Source organism: Diadema antillarum, unplaced genomic scaffold (assembly GCF_040938485.1).
Source record: "Diadema antillarum isolate AM-2024a unplaced genomic scaffold, OU_Dant_1.0 seq00000980_RagTag, whole genome shotgun sequence".
In the NCBI taxonomy this organism is placed as follows: Eukaryota; Metazoa; Echinodermata; class Echinoidea; order Diadematoida; family Diadematidae; genus Diadema; species Diadema antillarum.
Genome location: NW_027271820.1, coordinates 804,275 through 826,135, shown reverse-complemented (window position 1 = coordinate 826,135; position 21,861 = coordinate 804,275). Strand labels below are relative to the sequence as shown.

The window sequence follows — 21,861 nt, the reverse complement described above, 5'->3', positions numbered from 1 at the left end:
ATGTTCACTGATGTGTGATAAACATAAACTTTTCGTGATTACAATTCCGTCTCGAGTAGGCCTGTAGTTCAAGCTGAGCATTTCTTTCTTCATTTAAAACGTGCATGTAAATACCGTATATAGAATAATTACCATTACACTCTACTATTTTGCCCAAATAACATAGGAAAATAACGAAAATAAGCAGTCAAGTACAATATTTGTCGAAAAAAGCAGGAAATAATTTCTCTTGATGATGGCGGGCAGCTGTGTCTTAATTTTGTCATTCGCTTATCTGTGTATTATAAAATCTGAATATCAGGTGCACGTACACACATGTATGTTTAAAATGGATTCTTTCATTTCGCCAGCATGGTACACAAGTGAGGGATATTTCGAAAAATAAATATGCTGTCTCATTGATTTTTTTTTTAATGGTCGTTGCTATGGCGATTTTTTTGTCAATGTTAAGCACACAGCTGTTGCATACATCCCAGCATTACCCTTCACCTTTGCACGCATAATGTTTCTGAACTGATTTAGAAGTTCAGGTGATTAATCAGAAAACCACGAATAATACTGAGAATAATAACACTTCTTGCATGCCAAACTTCAAATCAATAAATCCGCCTGATTTTAGAATCGTTTTGAGACACTGCAGCAGTACACAGTGCAAATTAAATGGGGGACACATTACAACGTGTCAAGATTTATATGGCGTCGAGGTAAACAAAAGAAAAAGAGAACCATTACATAGGTTCAAAGTGTATCGCACGGTCAACATCATAGCTACACTTATCACGTTGTGTAAAGATAGCCGAGGAAGGAGGGAGGGACAAAACCTTGTTTTAAATATGTCAGCCAATGAACATTGTTCGTGTCTTGTATTACCTCGGAATCATGCAAAACTTTTTTCTTCCATTTGAGCTTTACGTTTACCAAATGTGATTAAAATAAAGTTCTTCATGGTGGAGACAGCGTATGATTGTTGCGTTAAACTTTTTTCTTTCCATGAAGTGAAATGATTGAGACATTCGAATATGAATTATGCTAATAGTGTCGACTGGCCTTTCATTCAAAGACACAAGATATAAAATGTTGCCCCAAGGAAAATTATTGCACTCATCTTCGGCTCAAGTAGCGTGATGTCCGCTATCTACTATTCTTGCATGGGAATGTTTACTTTAGGCAAGCTATACATTGCAAATCAGTTGACGTTGATAGTAGTTTGGAAATGTATCCAATAAAAACTTTTCGCATTACTGATTTTAATTTCAGATCATCATCAATGCCTTGTGTGTGACAAGCTACTCTTGTATCCATTATTTCAGTGCTTTTATGATACAATCATTTTTTTTTTTGCCACCGTAATCATGGAAAATATGTTTCATGTGACATTATGTTACGAACAACGATTGGGAAATGCTTTACGGACCATGCCAACTGAGCCAAAGAAGAGTGCTAAACATGATTTTTTTTTCCCGTTTTTTTTTTAAGATGAAGCGCATGTTTTTCCTTTGAAGCAGTCTGGAACTGTCCCATTAAAGATGTTGATTTCGTCCATAGTGATAAAAAAAAAGATTATATTTCGTTTCATGATGTTTTGCTGTATTGACGGTGTATTCCCCACGCATTTGATGACACTTACGCACAGGATCTGCACCGAGACACACCAATATTAAAGAAAATGGCGCCACAGCAGCGTACGTTGTGTTACATAGGATGAGTGAGAGGGATTGGTCAGTGATCACGTGATAGGAGCAGAATTGGTTGGTTGATGGAGAGAAATAATGTAGTCTCCTCATAAAGAATGGTTGGAACATTTTTTCCAGTGATGAGGCACATGCAAAAACATAGATGTGGAAATGAAAATCGGCAAGTTAGAAAACGAAAATCAAACATTCAAAACTACTATATAGATTAACACTATTCATGCCAAAATGTTTAAGAACGTCAAACATCTAATTAGAAGATCAATAATCTAAATACTAATCATAACAGACGTAGTAGTGCACAGAGTTAAAATCAGAGATTATGAGAGAAACCAGATGTCCACAGTGGAGTATCGTTAAGCCGGTAACTTCAGTCTTTCTATGTATCAATCACATGCATGAAATGTAGTTTTGATACAGCGATATGGCATTTGTCTGAAGGCAGTTGAACTGTTCACACAATAAGAACATCCGAGCATGGATGGCATTACTATCATATGGCTGAAAGCAGAATTCTAGTCATATCAGATTCAACGTGTCAAGAGATGGTTCATAGAAACCTAGCAGTCAATGTGCCATCAGTCATATTTTTCAAGTAGCATTGAGAAAAATGATGTAGTAGAGAGCCTACTACTAAGGCACATTGCGTTATATTATATCCGACTTGAAGTGTGCAAATTCGCATATTTCTTTAACGAGATTTGTGTGAATGGGTTAATGATATTAATTCCGTTGCACTTTCAAGGAAAGTAACGACAGTGCAGACTCCAGTTAATGCTAACCGTGCTGAATTATGTCACAAATAGAAAACTAATAGAAAATAGAAAAACACACACAAAAGCAGCAATTCTCGTACACTCTTAAAACATCCGAGTCAGAACTGACCCGGAACTGGGTCCGTTGGGGTCACACACCGTTTCGGGTCTGAAATGACAAGGAATGGGGTCAGATGTGACCCATTCAGAGTCATGAATTGGGTCAGGGTAACCTCATTCGGGGTCTTCATGACCAACTTCCAAGTCATTTTTTACCCCAGCGGACCCAGTTCCGGATCACTTCTGACTCGGATGTTTTAAGAGTGTATATTTGATGTAAATGAGTGAATTGAGAAAGGAAGAGTCACTCACCCATAACTTCTTTTCGTGGCGTTTATACCACGGCCTCTTATCCTCCTCCTCCTCCTCCTCCTTCTCCTCATCCTTCCCTCTTTCTTTATCCTCCTTTCCCTTCATCCTCTGTGAAACGTGAACACACACATAGTACAATAAAACAAGAAACCCCGACACTGTGTTAGTGTGCTACCATATACAGTGCAATCACCGAAAGCGATATCAGTTTGTTGGCCATCCTCCTTATACATGATCATTTCCCTGAATATTTGAGGGGGAAGTATTTTCACACGACTTTGCACATACTTGTCTCTTGGAGCTTTTGGCGTTTTTGAGCTCCTATCGCATTAAGAAATCTGCATAATCAAATATTTGCTGAATAAGTGTCATCCTAACAGGAATTAGAGAACATAGAAAATGACATCATTATGTCTGTTCATGCAGTTGTGCTCTGCTCGTTTGGGTACTGCTTAATTTCTATAGCAAGAATTATTGCATAAAATTAAAAAAAATAATAATAAGATGTCAAATTTCCATCACTCATTTATGTCCGTTTAAATGTACGGATCCTCTTATTTTATTTCATTCTTCTTTTTTTTTGTGCTATTTTGTAATAAACTCGGTTTGTCATAATCCTTTCGAATCCGTTAATCAGCTTTCAACAATTGCAGTCGTTAGCACAGTTATCATAGTTGGCATTTTATTGGTCCTTCATATACAGTACATGGAAGGATATAGATTAGTTTGTTTATCATTTTCTGTTCAATAATATACTTTATTCCCGACTTTTAAATATCATTATTAACTAAAAAGTAAGTACAAGGGGATACACTCAGAGACGGACTGAACGAACGAACAGACAACGTGCTAACACGGAGAGGTAGTGGAGGAGAAGGATTCTGGGAAGGGGCTAACATCACGTGACACTCACTTACTAGAGTACATTACCATTAATCAGACTGGGGGGGGGGGGGGTATAGCGGTAGTGGTGGGAGGGCGATGGACCGTTTTTGACACATATGCGCTTATAATGATATTATCTTGACAACATTTCATCCCATATAATTCAAACCGAAATCCTAGAACCTGCTCGTGATGTTGCGGCGGCGCTTGCCTGGCATCGCAACACATAGGACCAGGACGTCATTTGAATTAGCAAATATGCATACGTGCGTATACATATCCGGGATACATTATTTTGTGCAAACACCGTGCCCCAATGAAGCGCGCATATATAGTTCCCGTTGGATAAGAGGCAGAGGTGTTGAGATACACATTACCGGTTATCAGCAGGATACTGCTAAAAAGGTAAGCAAACAAACAAACAAACAAACAAACAAACAAACAAACGCAGAAACAGCAACAACAACAAAAATAGAAAATGTGAGTGCGATCAGTGAATACAACGACAACACCACGTAGCTTGGTTTATCTTTATAGGTTATTACAAAAATCATGAAAGTTGCGATGTAGAATGATACCCAGAACTGTTAGTTTTCCTCACACCAGGCGTGTGGTTTGCTGGGGTTAAACTGCTTTGTAATACACCATGCTGACACCACTGAGGCCTTCAGTGTATAGATGGTAGCAATATTTTTGTCAGAATGATCGTGGATATCCATCACGTCAAATTAGCATGTGCATGGAGTTAAGCCTATACACGAACATTGATGATTCGTAATAATTATTTTGAAGGTAATGAGTTACGTCCGAGAGGTATTTTTTTCTCTCATTTCTTTTAGTCTTTTTCATCAACTTGTCTCCCGGCTCGGTTATCAGAATAAACGAATGTATTTTTTCTTTGTTTGTTTTGTATGTTTTAGGGGGTTTGCTTTTTCTGATATAGTGTTTTAATAAATGTGAACTTCCATTGTCATAAGAATGTACGTGAATTTGATTCCTTGCGCTGATCTCGCATTGATATCACAAAATAGTTCATGTCATGCCTCATCTACGTGATGACAGCCATTTCACCACTTCGATTCATTTTTGTCCAAAAGTTTTGTTGATAATTTTTGTTCTTCAACGTTAACTCTGCTTCATCGAATGATGGCCCAGCGTTTAACAGCTGGTATATGATACACGTTGAAGGTTCATTATGAATGTGATTTTCCTATAGGTAATGGATGAATTGGATTTATTCATTTTTCTTCCTTCTTTAGACCAGATTTGTTATCTGTAATGGATCAAATACATGCACAGTTTTGTTTGTTACAGCAGATATTGAATGATTTCCTTCTACATTCTCAAGTACACGTGGTTTTACAATATAATATAAAGAGATAAAAGACCCTGTTACCACTGGTTACTGCAAACAGTAAAGCAAGACACGTATAGTTAGAGCTACATGTACGATTGTTACGGCTAAAATTCCGAGTTATTTACCCCGTTATGACTGCAAGTATAATCCCTTTATTTGTTTTAAAAGGCGGTCTGAAGTGTAATGTCCAATGTCCCACGAGTTAATGGTTGTTGGTTAGTAAACTGCAAATAAAATGCCAAAAACATAAGAACTGGACAATAAATTGACTTGTCAAAAATTCTTACCCCTGCTTTTAGTCGCTTCTCAATCTTCTCTCTCTTGGAAAGCTTGGGTTTGACGGCGAGCGTATCCACAGCAGACTGGAATAAAGGAGAGATAAAATGAGATTATCATGACTTGTATGAAAGTCGTAGTAATGTTGAAAATAATTACAGTAATATAATGATGTGAATAATGTTTGTGATAACGGTAATGGATGTTATTATGATATCACAAATTTATGTTTTGGAAACATGTCAATTATAGGAACTGCATAACTAACATTCTCAATGATGATTATCATTTGTGACTTGCATTGCACTGTTGGCCCACCACCAAGAGGAAGCATGATAACCGGCCGAAACTCCCAGTGACTGATGGTGGAAAAGACGATGAGCCCCACGGCAATGCATGAGGTTTATTAGCATATCGTGTTATGCTTTGTCTAATTGTGTCGGAAATGTATACGTTACATTACTTTTTTATTTTTAATGTAGTGTAACCGAAAACGAACGTCTTATTCTTGGACGTATTGAAAAGAACAAGAATTCGGAAGTGCTACACATAAAAAGCAATACATGAGAAACCATACGCTTTATAAAATCATGCATCATACCGATGTGTTGGCTCAGTAAGTAGAGCGGCTGCCTCACAATCGGGAGGTCGTGGGTTCGAACCCCGGCCGCGTCATACCAAAAGACGTTAGAAGATGGGAGTTGCTGCTACCTTGTTTGCCGTTCAACAGTTGAAAAGGTTAGAGCAACGTCGATCTGGCTGCGGGCCCACGATCAATTGGGCAAAAAGAATTTCCATTTTCGGACAATAAAATTTGGAGTTTATATCCAAAACAATTACATGTATTATTATTATTATCATAATGACAAGGTTTTGCCTAAATCGACGTCTTGAAAGCCTAACGGATGATTGAATTTCAAGGGTAAACGGTATGTCATCCGCATATCAGCCTTGATGTGCTTGAACGTTGTGGACTTTGTTTGACAAAACTTTGATATTCCTTCGACGTAGCACACAAAATTTGCATTGAAGATTATATTCATAACAGGTAACGACGCACAATGAGTCGAAGCATAAAAGTCTCGATATTGATACTTATACAGGCTTGTTAAATGGGTCGTATGATTTTGGTTCAGATCTAACTTCAGGTTCTAACATTTTTGGGTGAGATAATGAGAAACGCTTTATGAAATATGAAAGAGCATGTAATTCCCAGAGGAATTCAACGTTTATTTTTGATGAAAATTGGTTTTGAAATATCATGACTGAGATATCCAAAATAGAGCGATTCTAATAAAAGGTATGGGACCTACCTTTTATTACAATCACTTTGTTTTACTCTGTTTTAAGATGTCTCGGCCATTCTAAAACCATATGAAATCATATAAACTTTGAATTCCTTGAAGAATGGTATGGTCGGTATTATTTCATAAGTGGCTTGTTGATATCTCGCAAAAAGTTAAAAGCCCAATTTTCATCTCCACCAATACTATACCATTCCTTTACGGTCTTTCCAGAAATGGTTACGTTTTATTGGTATCTTGATCATTACACCATTATTTACATTGTATCAGCTCTAGACAGACGAACGCATTGCAGACGAGAAGCAGCTTTCGTCTTCTTTCGGAGCGAATCTGGAAAGTATTTCCGCATTCTCGGCGAAACAGACCGCCCTCGTATTGTTTCACACTAAATATTTTTCTTCAGCCAACGAACATCAGAGGTAAGCACGTTGACATTTAGGTAAACTTTTGAGAGTTCACAAGACTTCCCTTTCCAAAAGCATTTCCAACCATATTTGATTATATCTTCAACTTCAAACAAATTCAAAAGATGGTTAAACATGTATTCGGTATCTATATCATGAATGATTGGTCTCATTCTTATCATCATTATAATCACTTTGATGTTATTTTATCAACAAGTAATTCATAATAGATTAATGGTGTTGTTACTTTGCATCATCATATTCGATAAGTCCTGTTCTCAATATAAATTAACAATTGTAGACGTGCTGCAAGGATTATCGTGCTCTAGCAATTTTCCTCCTTCGATCTCTACTCTGATTTAAATCATAAAAAAATCATTATAATCATGAAAAAAATTAGATTAAAAAGTCAGGCGTTAATTAGGTGTATGATAGATCAAAGTCAAAGAATATGTAACTTTACTTTTCTGTTTCTTTTTGTGCGCTTAATCAGATATAATTATTTTCATTGCTATTCCAAATAAATATGTTCTTTTCTTATGAACAAAGCTGCGTCGTTTAACACTTCATGGTTTTTACCTCAATGTTATATACATCGCTATCATACAATATACACACACTATTATCAGATTAAGATTTTAGAATGTTCAGAGTTGGGGTGGTGAGTGTGTAATCTTCCCATCGATCGCACAAGCAGGGAGGGCGGCAATATGAAAAAAAAAGGAGAAAGAGGCATTGTGCGTATGCCTGAATCAACCTGCCAAGATTATTAAAGTAGAGAGCATAAAAACAATACTTCCCAAACTTAGAGTACACTTTATTCATTTTCGAGAATAATGTCAATATAAAGTATATGTATGTATGTATGTATGTGTATATGTGTATTTTGTTTTGGGGCTCCATCAAGCTTGGCCTTGAGAAAAATTGTTTAGAATCCATACCAAACATTCACACAGTTGCAGGGAAATTAGTCACTAAGAAGCAAGAACCCCTGATGTGAAAAGAAAAACAAATTATGTTACCTTAGAGGTGCATGAGAACCCGTGATGCGAAAAGAATAACAAACTATTATGTTAACAAGTCATGCTAACATTTGGCAAGACGACAGAAAAAAAACTAGCAAGAACGACGAATGGCAAAACTTATGATACTTCTTTCATTACGAAAGTCGTGCCCTTCCATGCAGGTACAGCACACCAGAAAGGACCTGAGAGTCATTTTCTCTCTGTTTGTGGAACAGAACACTGTAAACTGTTTGCTGCAGCCCCTTTCCATTTGTTGCATACACGGTACTGGTCACAATCTGATACGACGAATTCTTCGTGTTTTGTGTCACGTCTGCCGCTATTCAGGCATTTTGATAATGGTCTGATCACACACAGCAGTCAGTATTGTTAGCTCTCATTGTATCTGTTTTCAATTCAAATTTGATTCGTGCCCTTGCATTGTACTATGCAGCAAACACACCCTTAGCATTTCACCCCACCCCAAGCCGTACAGAAAAAGCGCCTCTTTATGAAAGTACTTCAAGAAGTCGTGAGATTTGAAATTGTAAACGGTACAGAAATCGCCCCCCCCCCCCCTTTTTCGCGGGTTGGTTGAATTTGTGGTTTTTTTTTCTTCTTCTTCTTTTGGCTGGTTGATTTATTTGTGTGTGTGTGTGTGTGTGTGTGTGTGTGCCTAATGTCGAGGAGGAAGAAAAAGGGAGCGGACAGATTCATCGTAACAGTGCAATGCAGTGGTTCTACACCAAAATATCATTCCGAACATTTTTTTTAAAATCTTCCTTACATTTATCTCGCCAAAGAAGAAAAACAAACAAACAACAAAAAGTGTGTCTCATCATTCGCTCCAACCTTTCACCTTTCTCATCCAGGGACCCAACGCTATACCTTTTCCTTTGCTTTTCAAATCGCTCATGCGATAATCATGCTTGTGCCCATTGTGCTGATTAGGAACAGCTTTCCCGATGAATATTAGATCTACTCCGCTTCATCTAGACAATTATTGTCTAGACAAAACCCCTGTCGCTTGTCCACAAGTTGCGCTTTATTGCAATGTTCGTTTATATTGTCAAACAAACATTGTCTCCATCAGCTTAATGGCTTCGCTTCAGGCGAGTACGCATGGCTGTCTGTATTTATCTCTTAATTCTTTTGCAAATTGCGGCTTTCTCCCTATAGCAGGGGAAGTAATGTGTGATATCAGGAATTATTTCAATGATACTTTAAAAAGTAAAACAAATCCGCTTAAAATGTACATAATATGCTTACATGTAATCCTGCATTTGCATTTGTGAGCTTAAACGTTAGTTGTTTCAGTATTCAATTTGAAAAAAAAAAATGATTTTTTTGCTTTGTTTCATCAGAGAAGGCTGAAAACATTGATTTGAAAGAAAAAAAATGACACGAAACCACTCTTTAGCTAAAAACCTACTCTCTCTATATGATCTGATTGATATTTGAACGAATTTTCTATTCTTTTCGAAAACTTTCTTTGGAATATTTTTAACAACTATATTCTTTTGTCTGTTCCTGTAATATTTCGATCCAAAATCAATTTATCAATAGTCCAAAAGCCTTTGGTACCAAATGAAATGCTATTGTTTTCAAAATCTATCTGAGCATGTTGAATGCTAAACAACAATAACTTTACTTGGAATAAATAATTCGTAATATTTCTCTCAGATATTAATTTTAAGAAGAGGTTCATTAAATTTGCATTCAGTAAGTGAGCGTCATTTATATGCTCCTTGGGCATATCATCATGAGATTTTCCCCATTTGAAAAGATTGCTTTTTACTGGGGGTAATTTTTACCGTTGAGGTATAATGATTTCTAACAGTCATCTGTGATTACAGGTAGGAATGCGGTGCAGAGTTTCGAAGGAACATTCTCCAAACTATAGCATCCATATGGTACATGATCTCAAATCTAGCATGATATATATATATATATATATATATATATATATATATATATACATATATATATATTTCTTTAAAGCGTCATCATGCTTACACTGCTGTAGATCATGGCATTCTTAATGTTATCTAAGACACATTATTCTATTTCATCAATCGCTTAGGAAAAAAAACATTAACATACTGGAATCAACCTTAAGCTGGGTCCGCATTTTCATGATCCTCGTGTATATAAAACAAACTTTTGAAGTACATTGACTACAAACATGACGGTCATGTACAGTTCTAGATAATATAATACCTTTGTTTTAATTGGCTGTTTCACTTGTCCTTTAATATAATATAGAGCATGTATATACTAATTTTTCAAACATGTACATGTTCGTCACGGTGTGTATATAATATGTGCATGTGTGTGTGTTTTTACTAAATCGATATGATCATAACGTGGAAGTCTTACTTTTTACATCCTTGATCAAATAAATTCAACTGACATGTAATTCACCTTTAATAAATTTGCATGACCAATTCCCAATTTTCCTGATTTTTAATTTTCATGTTCCCTTTTCAGATCCAAAAGCATCACCGAAAATGTGTATCGATGTCAAATGAAGGATTTGAACCTCTCTGGGGTTCAAAATAGTCACACATTTTTGCTGCAGGGTTTTACATCAAATACGCGATATTCACTATATACGCTTCAAACAAACTCGATTGAAATACACACGTTTCTCATTCGAGTATAATACAATATTGTTGAACATTATCGTCTACAAATTATCCGAGGACATGGAAAATGTAGACGGCCATTATGTTGAGTGTACGTGTCCTTTCTGATTGTGTGTATGTGGTAAATTCTGATTTGATTTCCTCGGTTGCCAATCAAGTTCGCTGTTTGGTATGCTTGTCACGTTTTACCTTGATCTTTGCACTGCACACTGATATTCATTCAAGCACAAATAAATGAGCTTTCTGCATTTCCTATAGTGTTTGTTTTTTTTTTTTTAGATCTTTGGGCATGGACGAGTTTGAACAGATCAAATAATTCTATAACACTTTGAGCTAGCATCAACTTTATCTCAACTTTAGTACGAAATGTTTAGTTTTTACACTCGTCGTGTGATTTACATACAAGTATGTATATATACCTTGTGACTACATCATACAAACATATCCAGCCATTTATTCATGCATTTTGTATATATGACCTACACAAATTTCCCTCTGTCACAATCCCCAGATTTCAAAAAAGGAATACAGTATACAAAATACACCTTCATAGTTAAAGACCATCCCCATGCGGAAAATCTAATTTATAAGATGACAATGATAAGACAAGCAGGGCGGTGCAAGATAAATATGCGTGCATACAAAAATGAAGCATCACTGTCATCATGAGTAGTTATGGTTGCGTTGTCTATCTATAAACTGGACAAGTATGGTCTCCGTGTGCAGACATGTCACTATAGATATCATGCCAGATAAAAGCGATATTTTTATTGTCACTACTGTTATGTTTGAAATCAAAGTTCGAAGAAGACATCATAGACGTAAACCATTTTATGATGTCTGCAGTATTGTCACGACATCAACGTGAATAAAGAACATTCAGTGTGATACGAATAATATCACAAGGAAGGTATCTTTGCCTATTGTGTTTATATGATGGAGACTCATAAGAGGCACCATTATTTCTCAAGCAGCAAACTTTTGGATCCTCCGATATTTCGTCATTAATTTTAGTCTTTTAATTCTTTTGGAAGCGATTTTGATAGAAAAAAATATGATTGCTGTGGTACTTTTTTTCCTGGTGTAAACATTATTTGAAAGCAATATGGTTTGTAAGGAAATGCGACATAGATTTCTGTAACCTTGTTCAAACGGCTGGATGCACACAATCATATGGAAAGACATGGTTCAAAAAGTCATCACACAAAAGGTATTATTGAAACAACGGAAGGCATGCATTGTAATATGGTTTGTCGCCATGAGTTGCCTTGAATTGGTTGGATTCTTTTCTTCCTCTCTAGTTTGTTGACACAGTGGCTTTGATAGATGCTTTGTATCGGATCTTGTGTTCAATGCTAATGTTGCAACCCTCTCGTTCGAAGTTGTTTTGAAGACTGACTCAATCGAAACCAATACTGTGTCAATCGAAACCAAGACTGTGTCAATCGAAACCAATACTTCATGTTTATTTGAATTTCTGTCTCTGAGCAAATCATGCACGACTGCGCTTTATATATCTCATGTCTGATCTGATGTTGTCTGATAATTTATCAAAGTAATTCTGTAACGGGTTTTAAAAGGAAAAAAAATCAAAATAATCGCTAGACAACAAATACATCGCATCTAAGTTTGTGAATATTGTTTTTTTTTATTGTATAGATATTATATGATTGTAAATCCTTCAAAAATCAAAATCGAATGAAATACTGTGGAGACAATTCTTTTTTTAAACTAGAGCCAGAGACTCTGACTTTCATAAATCTTACGGCAAAACCTACAATACGAACTTCTCATTACATTTTAGAAGTATACTTGGAATGGAATTGTTATTCAGGTAAGATCAATTAGTGAATTTATAAACATTTTGCATCATTTAGTCATTCCTGGTATAAAATTAATGATTCATACGCGTGTAAAGTCACTATTGGTCTCCCCCCCCCCCCCCCGAAATTATACACATAGTTTGAACAAAAGAAAGGTGTAGAGCATCCAGTTTCGTTAATAGAGGGGAAATGTTTTTAGCATCACACAGTACGATGTAAAATGTTTTTAAAAGTCATTGTACGTACACCACACCAACCCTGTCAAACAGTACAACTATAAAAACATTTGGAGGTGGACTGTAATTTCCAAGAAGAAGAAGAAGAAGAAGAAAAAGAAAAAGGAGAAGTATATCAGGAGAAACAGTAAATGTATGTTTCAACTACTAGTAGTCATTTTGGTTATGTTCAGTTCTCTAATCATGGCGTGCCGCTTCAACATCGAATCTTTTGTAAATTAAAACTTTTATCATAGTCTTTCTCTCTCAGTGTCTTTGTGTGCGTGTGTGTGTGTGCGTGTGTGTGTGTGTGTAGGGGGGGGTCCTTTCTGTTGGTTGGCCCAAGGGTAAATCCTAGCCCCCCCCCCCCTCATTTGTGTTCGGGGGGGGGGGGGGGTTCAGTCAAAAATCCGGGTTTTCTTCTATTTCTCTCTCTCTCTCTCTCTCTCTCTCTCTCTCTCTCTCTAGAGAGAGAGATAGCTTTAGGTGTATGTGCCACGGGGGGGGGGGGGGGGGGGGAGGGGGAGGGGACTACAATCCCCCCTTTTGTGGCTCCTGGAATAAGTTTCTTATCAGCCTGTCTATTTTAAGATATAAAGTGCAGCTTTTATGTATCCGCATTTTGTAGCACTTTGTTCTTTATTGGCTTAATGACAAAACCCTTACTTTTGCATCATGATAAGGTGCATCATAATAATTATTCTTGTAATTTTCAATACCTTATGATCTGCATTCTCTTCGATTTCTTTGTATGTTGGTTTTCCTGCGTCAGGTCCATCAAGGCTGGTAGATTTGTGAGTCGGTGTAGGCTCATATCTCACCTCCAGTGTAGGCTCGCTCTTGATGGGATCTGGGTCCGCCATCCGTAGAGTCAGATCAATGCTCGATACCGACCCAGCTCTAGACTGCTTTGGTGTCGTTCTAAGTTCGCTGTCGCTCTGAACTGGCGTATTACCCTGCGATGAACGTGGAGTATTTTTCGTCTTCGTATATCGTTTGTTTCTCTGCCTGTCGTCGCCATTTTGTGTGTAGGCTTTTGGTTGTGCCTTGACTGGTGTAGGTTTCACTACCTCGCTTTCACTTTGCCTCGGATAAGGTTTAGGATTTGTGAGTTCAAGAACCGCCGCAGGGGTCGTGGGTCGACTCGAGTGTTGGAGACTCGACGGCGGTCTCGAATACTGCCTTGGTTTCGTGAGGTCCACTACCGGGGTTCTTGCTCGACTTGGTGGGTTTGACGTGTCGGAAGTGACCGGATATGGCTGTGGGTTCCGGATTGAATCCAAATATACCCGCGACATGGTTGCAGGTAGGCGTTAGTTTGCTGTCTGCACCAGATAGCGATGTGTTGTTCAACCTGCGTTCTTCACACGTACGTCCAACCGACGTCTGCAAGTTGTGAAAATATCCCTGATTCAAAACCCCCCGAACAGTCTACGATGTGATGCCACTTGTTGCTTCCAGCAAAAATACCTGGTTCAAACAAGGTTTTATGTCACAATCCTGTTGTGCCTCTCTGGAATCGAGGCCAACCGTTGCGAGTCAATAGGTATATCGTAAATACTTTCTCACTGTGTCATGCGCTCGGGTTGTGCTCCGGTGTGCACTGCGATTGATTTGCATTTGAATTGATCCGTCGACGCATGACTAATCGTCAGAACACTTATTTCCGTCGCATCTGCCGTTTTGTAGCATCCTGCGTGCACACTTACTACTGTTTGGAGTTCAGTAGTGATGCATTGTGGGTTAACAGAGTTGGTCGAAGGTGAATAAAGAAAAAAAAAAACCAGGAGTGTAGCCTGAAAGAGAAATTGAATTGTTGGTTTGGCGGTTCACGCGCGAGATGCATGTTGTACAAACATTGTGATCTATATAAGTCTCATAAAGGGTTCTTGAATGTGCGGTTGGCTGTTCACGAATGTGATATTAGTGCAATGTATATACACGCTGGGGTGTCTTAGTCAGCCACGGAATAAGGCGGTTTATATAGCGAAATATTCTAAACACTGCCAATGTTGTGATAAAGCATGCATCACGTCTGTTTACAAAGTAGTGTATGCTGTACTCACATTGATAATTTAAACTACAAGTTCATACAAGAACACACGAACAGACACATATCAAAAACAAACACACATCATTCATACACTCTTGACACATCAGCGCAGGCCTAGTATGTTTGATACAACTGTCCCGATACATCATGATTTTTTTTTTAATGCGGCACTTAGTCACTCCGGTAATTTATGACATTTCTCCTAAAATTCAAATCTATACACTAACAGGAAATTAGAAGTGCTGAAAGGGGTAATCTTTTTATCTAATCTTAAATCAAGCAAAAGGTACGGCTATGTTGTGTATCGATGGGCCCTAAAAACTATGAAATTACAAATTACCAAACGATATCGTTCGCAACGACATCACAATGCAAATTAGGCTGTAGTGTTGTTGTCATGCCCTCGCATATTCACTTTCGCCTTCTCAAACTGAGATCGCAAAGACGAAAGTATCCCGCTTGCAATGAATTATCGCAGGATCCTAACAGATTACCGATATTGGTTTTTAAGGGGAGGATTGTAGTGGTATCATTGATGTGTAAAAAAACAATCAAACAAAATCTGATTTAAAGTACTGTAGGTTTATGGTCTATCAAAGGTATGCGGAGTAATCGTACTACACTGGAAATAACTGTGATAAGAGATGAAGCCACATAGATTTAATCAGAGAATAATTCACAGGACATATACAAGATGTATCATAGGAGAACAGTATGCGAATAGGAGAAATGCTATATTATACAAACATATAGATACAAACGGTATGTTGATAGTATACTAGTAGGCCCTACCTAAAATATGGTAATATACTAAGTATGGTCGTATACTTAATATGGAAGTGTACTAAAAGACGGGGCGGATCATGAGGTAGTGATTTTATTCCTTTTTTGTATGTATAAATCGATCAAATAATTTTTGGGGTGTTTTTAGACTGTGACATCGTTAGCTAAATCAGCATATGAGTGCGACCAATTATACTTCTCTTTCGTTAAACCAAGTCAAAGTTTGAAATTCCAAAACTTTCTTATATTCATTCAACTTTAATCATACCATTAAAGAACCTTTGATTTTGACCTGACTCTTTGTGTAATCAATTTCAACATGTTAAGGACTTTCCTTCAAATCTTATTAACGGAGTCAAAGGGACCTGAGCTTTCGATCCTAGCAGAATTTTCGTCAGAGGCAAAATGACGAAGGTTCTGCTAGGATCGAAAGCTCAGACCCCTTTTGACTCCATTTTACTCCATTGGCTCGCCACTATTGGATAAGCAGTTTCCAGCACCTTTTTTTTTTCTTTTTTTTTTTTTGCTACACTAAATTTTATTAGCGTGACAAACATGAGAATGTTTGGAAAAGAGACTATGGTTAGAGAGAGAGAGAGAGAGAGATTTCAAAGGTCATATAAAGAGAAAGCATGGAACAAAAAAGAATGTGTCAGACATGTGATTCAGAGGGAAGAATAAATTGAAGCACACCTGTCTGAATGGAATTTTGTGCAACATTTTCATATGGAGATGAAAATTGGAACGGCTACACAAAAGTAAACAGACGGCTTGACGGTTTTTAGACGAAGATCCAGACAAGGGCAACGAAAGAAACAAACGTGACCTTATCACAAAAGTTGTGGAGATTAGGGTTAAAGGTCATCCAGGTGTAGTGATGTTGAATAGTCTCTCTCTCGCTCTCTCTCTCTCTCTCTATAAGAATCATAATCCGTCATCATCTCGAATCCCCACCAAAACAAGTCCCTGAAATCACTCCATAATTTTCAAAATCATTACCTCATCAGGAATCAAACTGGTATAAAACACTTTAAACTAATTATAGCTAATCTCCATCCACGATGAATAGCAAAGTACCATATTCGTAACCGAGTGTGGGTGTGGGTCTTTATTCTCATATGAATTATACCTTCTTAAAAGAATTTCAGTTTCAAGATAATGTGATGTCATTTTGATTTTTACGTCATATTAATCTGTATGAAAACTAAGCGGTAAAATGTTCTCCTTTTCGTAGTAAGTCATCAACATCTCCATATTTTCCAAAATTGGGATTTGAAATTTCAAAATTACTTTCTATAAATATTATTCAAAAGATGGCGTAGCATAACCTTTAACTGAGAATATCATATTTAAAAGTCTATCTAATATGCTCATACCTCAGGGGCTACATTGCATATTATAACTTTATACATGATATCAACATTAAAATTCGCACAATGAAAATACTGCAAACCAAAATGGCAAATATTCGTGCAAGAGATCGAAGGCCCATGTCGTAGCAGAAATGAGAAACTTTAAATGGATACAAAACAATAATCTATTAACATATTATGAAATAACCGAACGGAAACACATACACAATTTAAAACAAGGGGACAATGAGATAAACTTAATTTTTTGCGTTTTGAAAATATGAACAAGTTTAAACTTTCATACAATTACAAATTACATTTATACATTCACAGATTTTGTAAAACAAGCAACAATTAAAGTAACAATGTGTAGAGAAATTACCTTTTCGGAGAATTAAGGAAGAGAAAAAGGAAGGGGAAAAGATGATTAATGTAGCCGTTACAGTAGAGACAAACACATATCAAACAAGACTCTAGTTAAGCAATGTATACAGAGTATATGCACGGTAAAAAATACATCGCACCTTTACTTCATCGCAACAAACTGAGCTAATAGAAGTTTAACTTTTCTGTGCCAGGAGCTTTGGACAGGAACTGTGCCAACCGGCACTAAATTCACACAAAAGGGTTGATATATTACCAGGTATTCAGCCAAGAAATGATATGATTCAAGGTCACTCATTATAATAATTCTTATTAACATCGGGAATAGTTTTCTCTTCTATACGTAACCCCCTCTCCTCAATATCGAGGCTGTTACTAAATTCAGCACAGATAAGAATTAGGTCCTACGTGCCGTACCTAACCCAGTTATGCCATTTGTGTCTCTTTGCATGGGTCTACATTAGTTGTTAAAGTAATGGTGGGAACTTTAATTTGTGCGTGTGTGCGCGTGTGTGTATGTGTGTGTGTTCTCGCAAGCGGTTTCAATCGGGGATATTGTAGTGTTTCACTTCAGTGTTTATGTGTGTTTGCTTGTTATTGAGATCTTTATCATGTGGGATTAGGAGTAAGAAGATGAAAATGGGAAGGATGAAGAAGTAAATAGGAGGAGAAGAAAAGGAGTTAATGGAGGATGGGGAAGATGTCAGTGACGCTTATGACATTGATAGTGAAAAGCACAACGAAAATCTTGACGGGGTTAGGTAACTGATGTTTGCAATGAAATAACCTCATTTTACTGCTATGCTAATCACCTGATCACTCACACACACATGGCACACACACTCACACACAAGTTTGTCTAGACGCACTTTTCAGAAGATGAAAAGAGGAACTAGACGGCATATCCGTGGCAATTAAGTCACTATTATATGACGTTCAGTGTTTTGAAATAGCTGTAGGGACCCCACCTTCCCTTCTTCTATAATAAGAAGACGTATAGGAAGCTTGAAGTCAATTACGATTAATGTGCAGGTGCGGCCTGGGCTGATGGCTCTGCTCTGTTCTGTTTCTATACGAGATAATATATTGCCTGAAGATCGAGATACCGATTATGTCAAGACGAAACATTTAGTAAAGGTGGATAAAGTATAGAGAAATCCGAAATAGATCATGCATGAAAATCTATTATAGAGTCGGAATGATGTTCATAATCACAAGCATAGCAACATTCTCCAAAAACCCTGGAAGTTATCATAACATCGTAATAGACGTTGGAGTCCTGTAATTCGTGATCATGTAACACAAAAACAGGGGGAAAAAAGATAGCATTTTATCCAGGGCAACTTGTAGATGTTGCTTGCATTCAAACGAAATAAACGAGGCATCCAAACATTAATATACTTGTTTACTACAGATCAGAGCAGTACCTCGATTTAGAAGTTTACAAATTTCTGTCTGTCCTTGATGCAAACAGCAAACTACTGATGAAATAACATGACCCCACCCACCAGCTATAACAATCAGAAACGACAACACACAGTTGTTCTGCTGTGTGTAATTGTAATGATGGCCATACGTGTATAGAGTAAAACATTACTAAAGAAAGGATGTTTCTTTTCGATGTACCTTTTATAAGTGATGCTATAGAATATACTAAGTAGTCTAAACACCTTGATTTCTTTTCCTGCAAACCATTAAACGTATCAGTTAAATTTAATTAATTCTTAGAGATTCAAATTAATTATCCCCTTCTTCTTCTTCTTCTTCTTCTTTTTCTTTTGTTTTTCTTCTTCTTCTCCCTTATCATGAATTTCTTTTCATTCTCCTTCTTGCTTATGCTGGCTATCATTATCTCAACAATAGTTTCATGAATTAGTTTATCTATGTTTTCAAAGTATGATTTTTTTTTTTTTGCTATAACATTTCTAATTAGTTTCAATATCATTTTCGTCAATTGATTTATTCCCCAAGTTTATTTTTTTCTGTAGGAGTAAACACACTGTATAATGCTTTCTGGATATCACCTGACTAACCAGGACAAAAGGCAATAGATGCAGAGATATGATCTTTCATAGCTAGACGTATTTAATGTTTTACTTTATTTGTAAAGTATCGGTGTCAATCATCATGCAATTGAGTCTCTTATTTTGTCTTTTCTTTGTTTGTTCCGCTTTCGGATCAATGGAATTACGCACTTAGTTATCCAGGGTGATTCTTTCTATTTCATTCTTTGCTTGTTTACGTCACAAATCTTCTCGTGTGTCATGACTGTGGAATCAATATTTCACAATTCATATTTCCTTATACTGAATAATCAAAACCAGCATCATCTAATTTCTGTAAGAATGCTTCAAAACGTCGCAAAACTGTGGAGTTATGTTTGATGGGCTATACCATGTGATGGCCAATAAATAATAATCTGTGAAGCGCGTCGAAATTCGTAACAAGCAGCTGACAAGTCTGAAATGCACTACATTGCATATACAAACTAACTAAACTTAGCTGTCACTACAAAAGAAAATGACTTAACATTTGGAGACAGAATCTCGGCGACAATCATTTCAAGATCCTTCTCTGAATTATCTCAACTGCTACTTGAAATCTGTGTTACGTTTAAATGCATTATAGCCGCTCTGCCATCCGCGCGGTTTCTGTCTTTCCTATTGTTTGAGTCAATGGTTAGTTGATTTTCACTGTCCGTACTTATATTTTGTATTACACTTTATGACTTGTTCTTCCTTCAAATTGTTTGACAATATGAATTGACAGACGTATACTTTGAATCATGTATTACATTTTGTTTGATGGAAAATAAATAGTATAATTGAATTGAATTGAATTGAATTGAATTGAATTGAATTGAATTATCATCATTCAAATAAGTTTCGCTTATCGTGTAAATTATGTCGAGGTCTGTCAAATGAGTCAGATGATGCATTTCATTTAAATATTCATTGAAAGTGACAAAGTGTTAAAATGAACTATTTTCAAACCCTTTTCTTGTTTCAAGGTTTAGATTTGTTCAACGGGCATAGCAAGCGATGGTGATGGGCACGCTACCGGAACAACTGATAATTCTCTGACTGAAGGATCAATACGTGGTTTCATCCCATGTAAAAGGAAGCTGTTTCCATATCACTTTTTTTTTTGGGGGGGGGGATCCTTTTCTTCCTCTGAGCAAGGTGACACTATTAACTGCATAGAATACATATATAGTATGTCCTCTTGATTATCATAATTTTATACTTCTATTTTCCACAGAAGATACATAGATATTTCAATTCACTTCGAGAATCAATCACGGCGAAAGGACGCGTCATCACAGGAGTGTGAGGTCATCAACGTTCTTAGACTAAAACTCGTTTCTTTATGCCATCTCGGCCTATTATTTAAAACTATGGTAACAATAAGATTAATGGTAACTATCATATGGTGACACTACTCCATATACAATCAAATCCGAGAAATCACTGATGGTTACCACTGAATGCAGAGTTGCCATTAATGGCTCACGAAGTAGATATCCATGCCGTGATTCTGCCATCGTTACATGGTTCGGACACGTTTCACATCGGGTGTATTCCTCGCTTTGTTCATCAGGTCTCTTCTGAAGGGAGTCAAGTCCTCCTGAATGAAGATGTCTGAGCCCTTCTATTCAGCTTGGTCTTACATTGTAATTCGCTTCGAGAATCGAACGAGGATAGGATTTGCGTGTCTTTCCCTCCAGCCGCCCCTTGGAGGGATTCGGTGGCCCCTGGTGATGTGGTAATGGCTAGAGATGTCTCGAATGACAACATCTGTGTTTTCAGATTCCTTTCTGGGATGCCATAGAATCTGATTCCTTCTTTGCTTCTCACCATTGAGGCTAGTTTGCAGGTGTTTCTGTATGGGTTTTCTTTTTCTGCAGCTCATAGACATTTCCATTGATTTTGTCTTGTCCATTTCGTATGGCAGCTAGGAACTACATATACTAAATCCATCGATATGGCGTCGTAGATATCTGGAGTATACTCCAATAATATAATCGTCCCGTTATTGTCTCCATTATCACGTTCTTGATATTCTGTAGCATGTCATCACAACACAAAAGCTCCTTCATTCTCGGTTGGATTTTAAGTCCAAGTTCGTCAGTTAGAGTAAATGGAGCTCCTTCGTTTGGTTGATCAGTCGTTTTTTCCATCGTTAACACCGTTCAACATAACTGGGAAAATACCCAGAAGTCTGTCGCTCCCTTGTCTGTCTAGCGTTTTCAACTTTGTTTTGGGATTTCTCGAAAACGTTTTCAGATTTCTTTCCGGCCCAATTTGCCAAAAGCAACAAAAGAGAAAATTATAGCTTACAAAGCAAAACATGATATCTAAGAAAATTATTCTACATTGCCTTATAATGATTGATTATAGTCATAAACAATGTTCAAATCCTTCTTCGTTTGTTTCGTTGCCTGAATCTAAGTGCATTCCGTAAAATCCTCATGCCGGAGTCTCACTGCTTTGTACAAGGGGAGATTTTATGTGTGCTGCCGAGATAAGTTACTATCGCAATCACAGCATGCTAT

At 37.0% G+C, this 21,861-nt stretch overlaps 1 protein-coding gene across 1 annotated transcript in view; it reads right to left on the bottom strand.

Moving 5' to 3' along the window:
* The window catches only part of LOC139742111 (ectonucleotide pyrophosphatase/phosphodiesterase family member 3-like), a 32,409-nt gene extending 18,377 nt beyond the window's left edge, over positions 1 to 14,032 (bottom strand). The window contains exons 1-3 of the mRNA XM_071652682.1: positions 13,454 to 14,032; positions 5,348 to 5,422; positions 2,819 to 2,926 (exon numbers count right to left, since the gene is read on the bottom strand). Of these exons, the coding sequence (XP_071508783.1) occupies positions 2,819 to 2,926; positions 5,348 to 5,422; positions 13,454 to 14,032 (762 nt within the window). The remainder of the gene's footprint in view (positions 1 to 2,818; positions 2,927 to 5,347; positions 5,423 to 13,453) is intronic.
* Between the last annotated feature and the right edge of the window lie 7,829 nt (positions 14,033 to 21,861).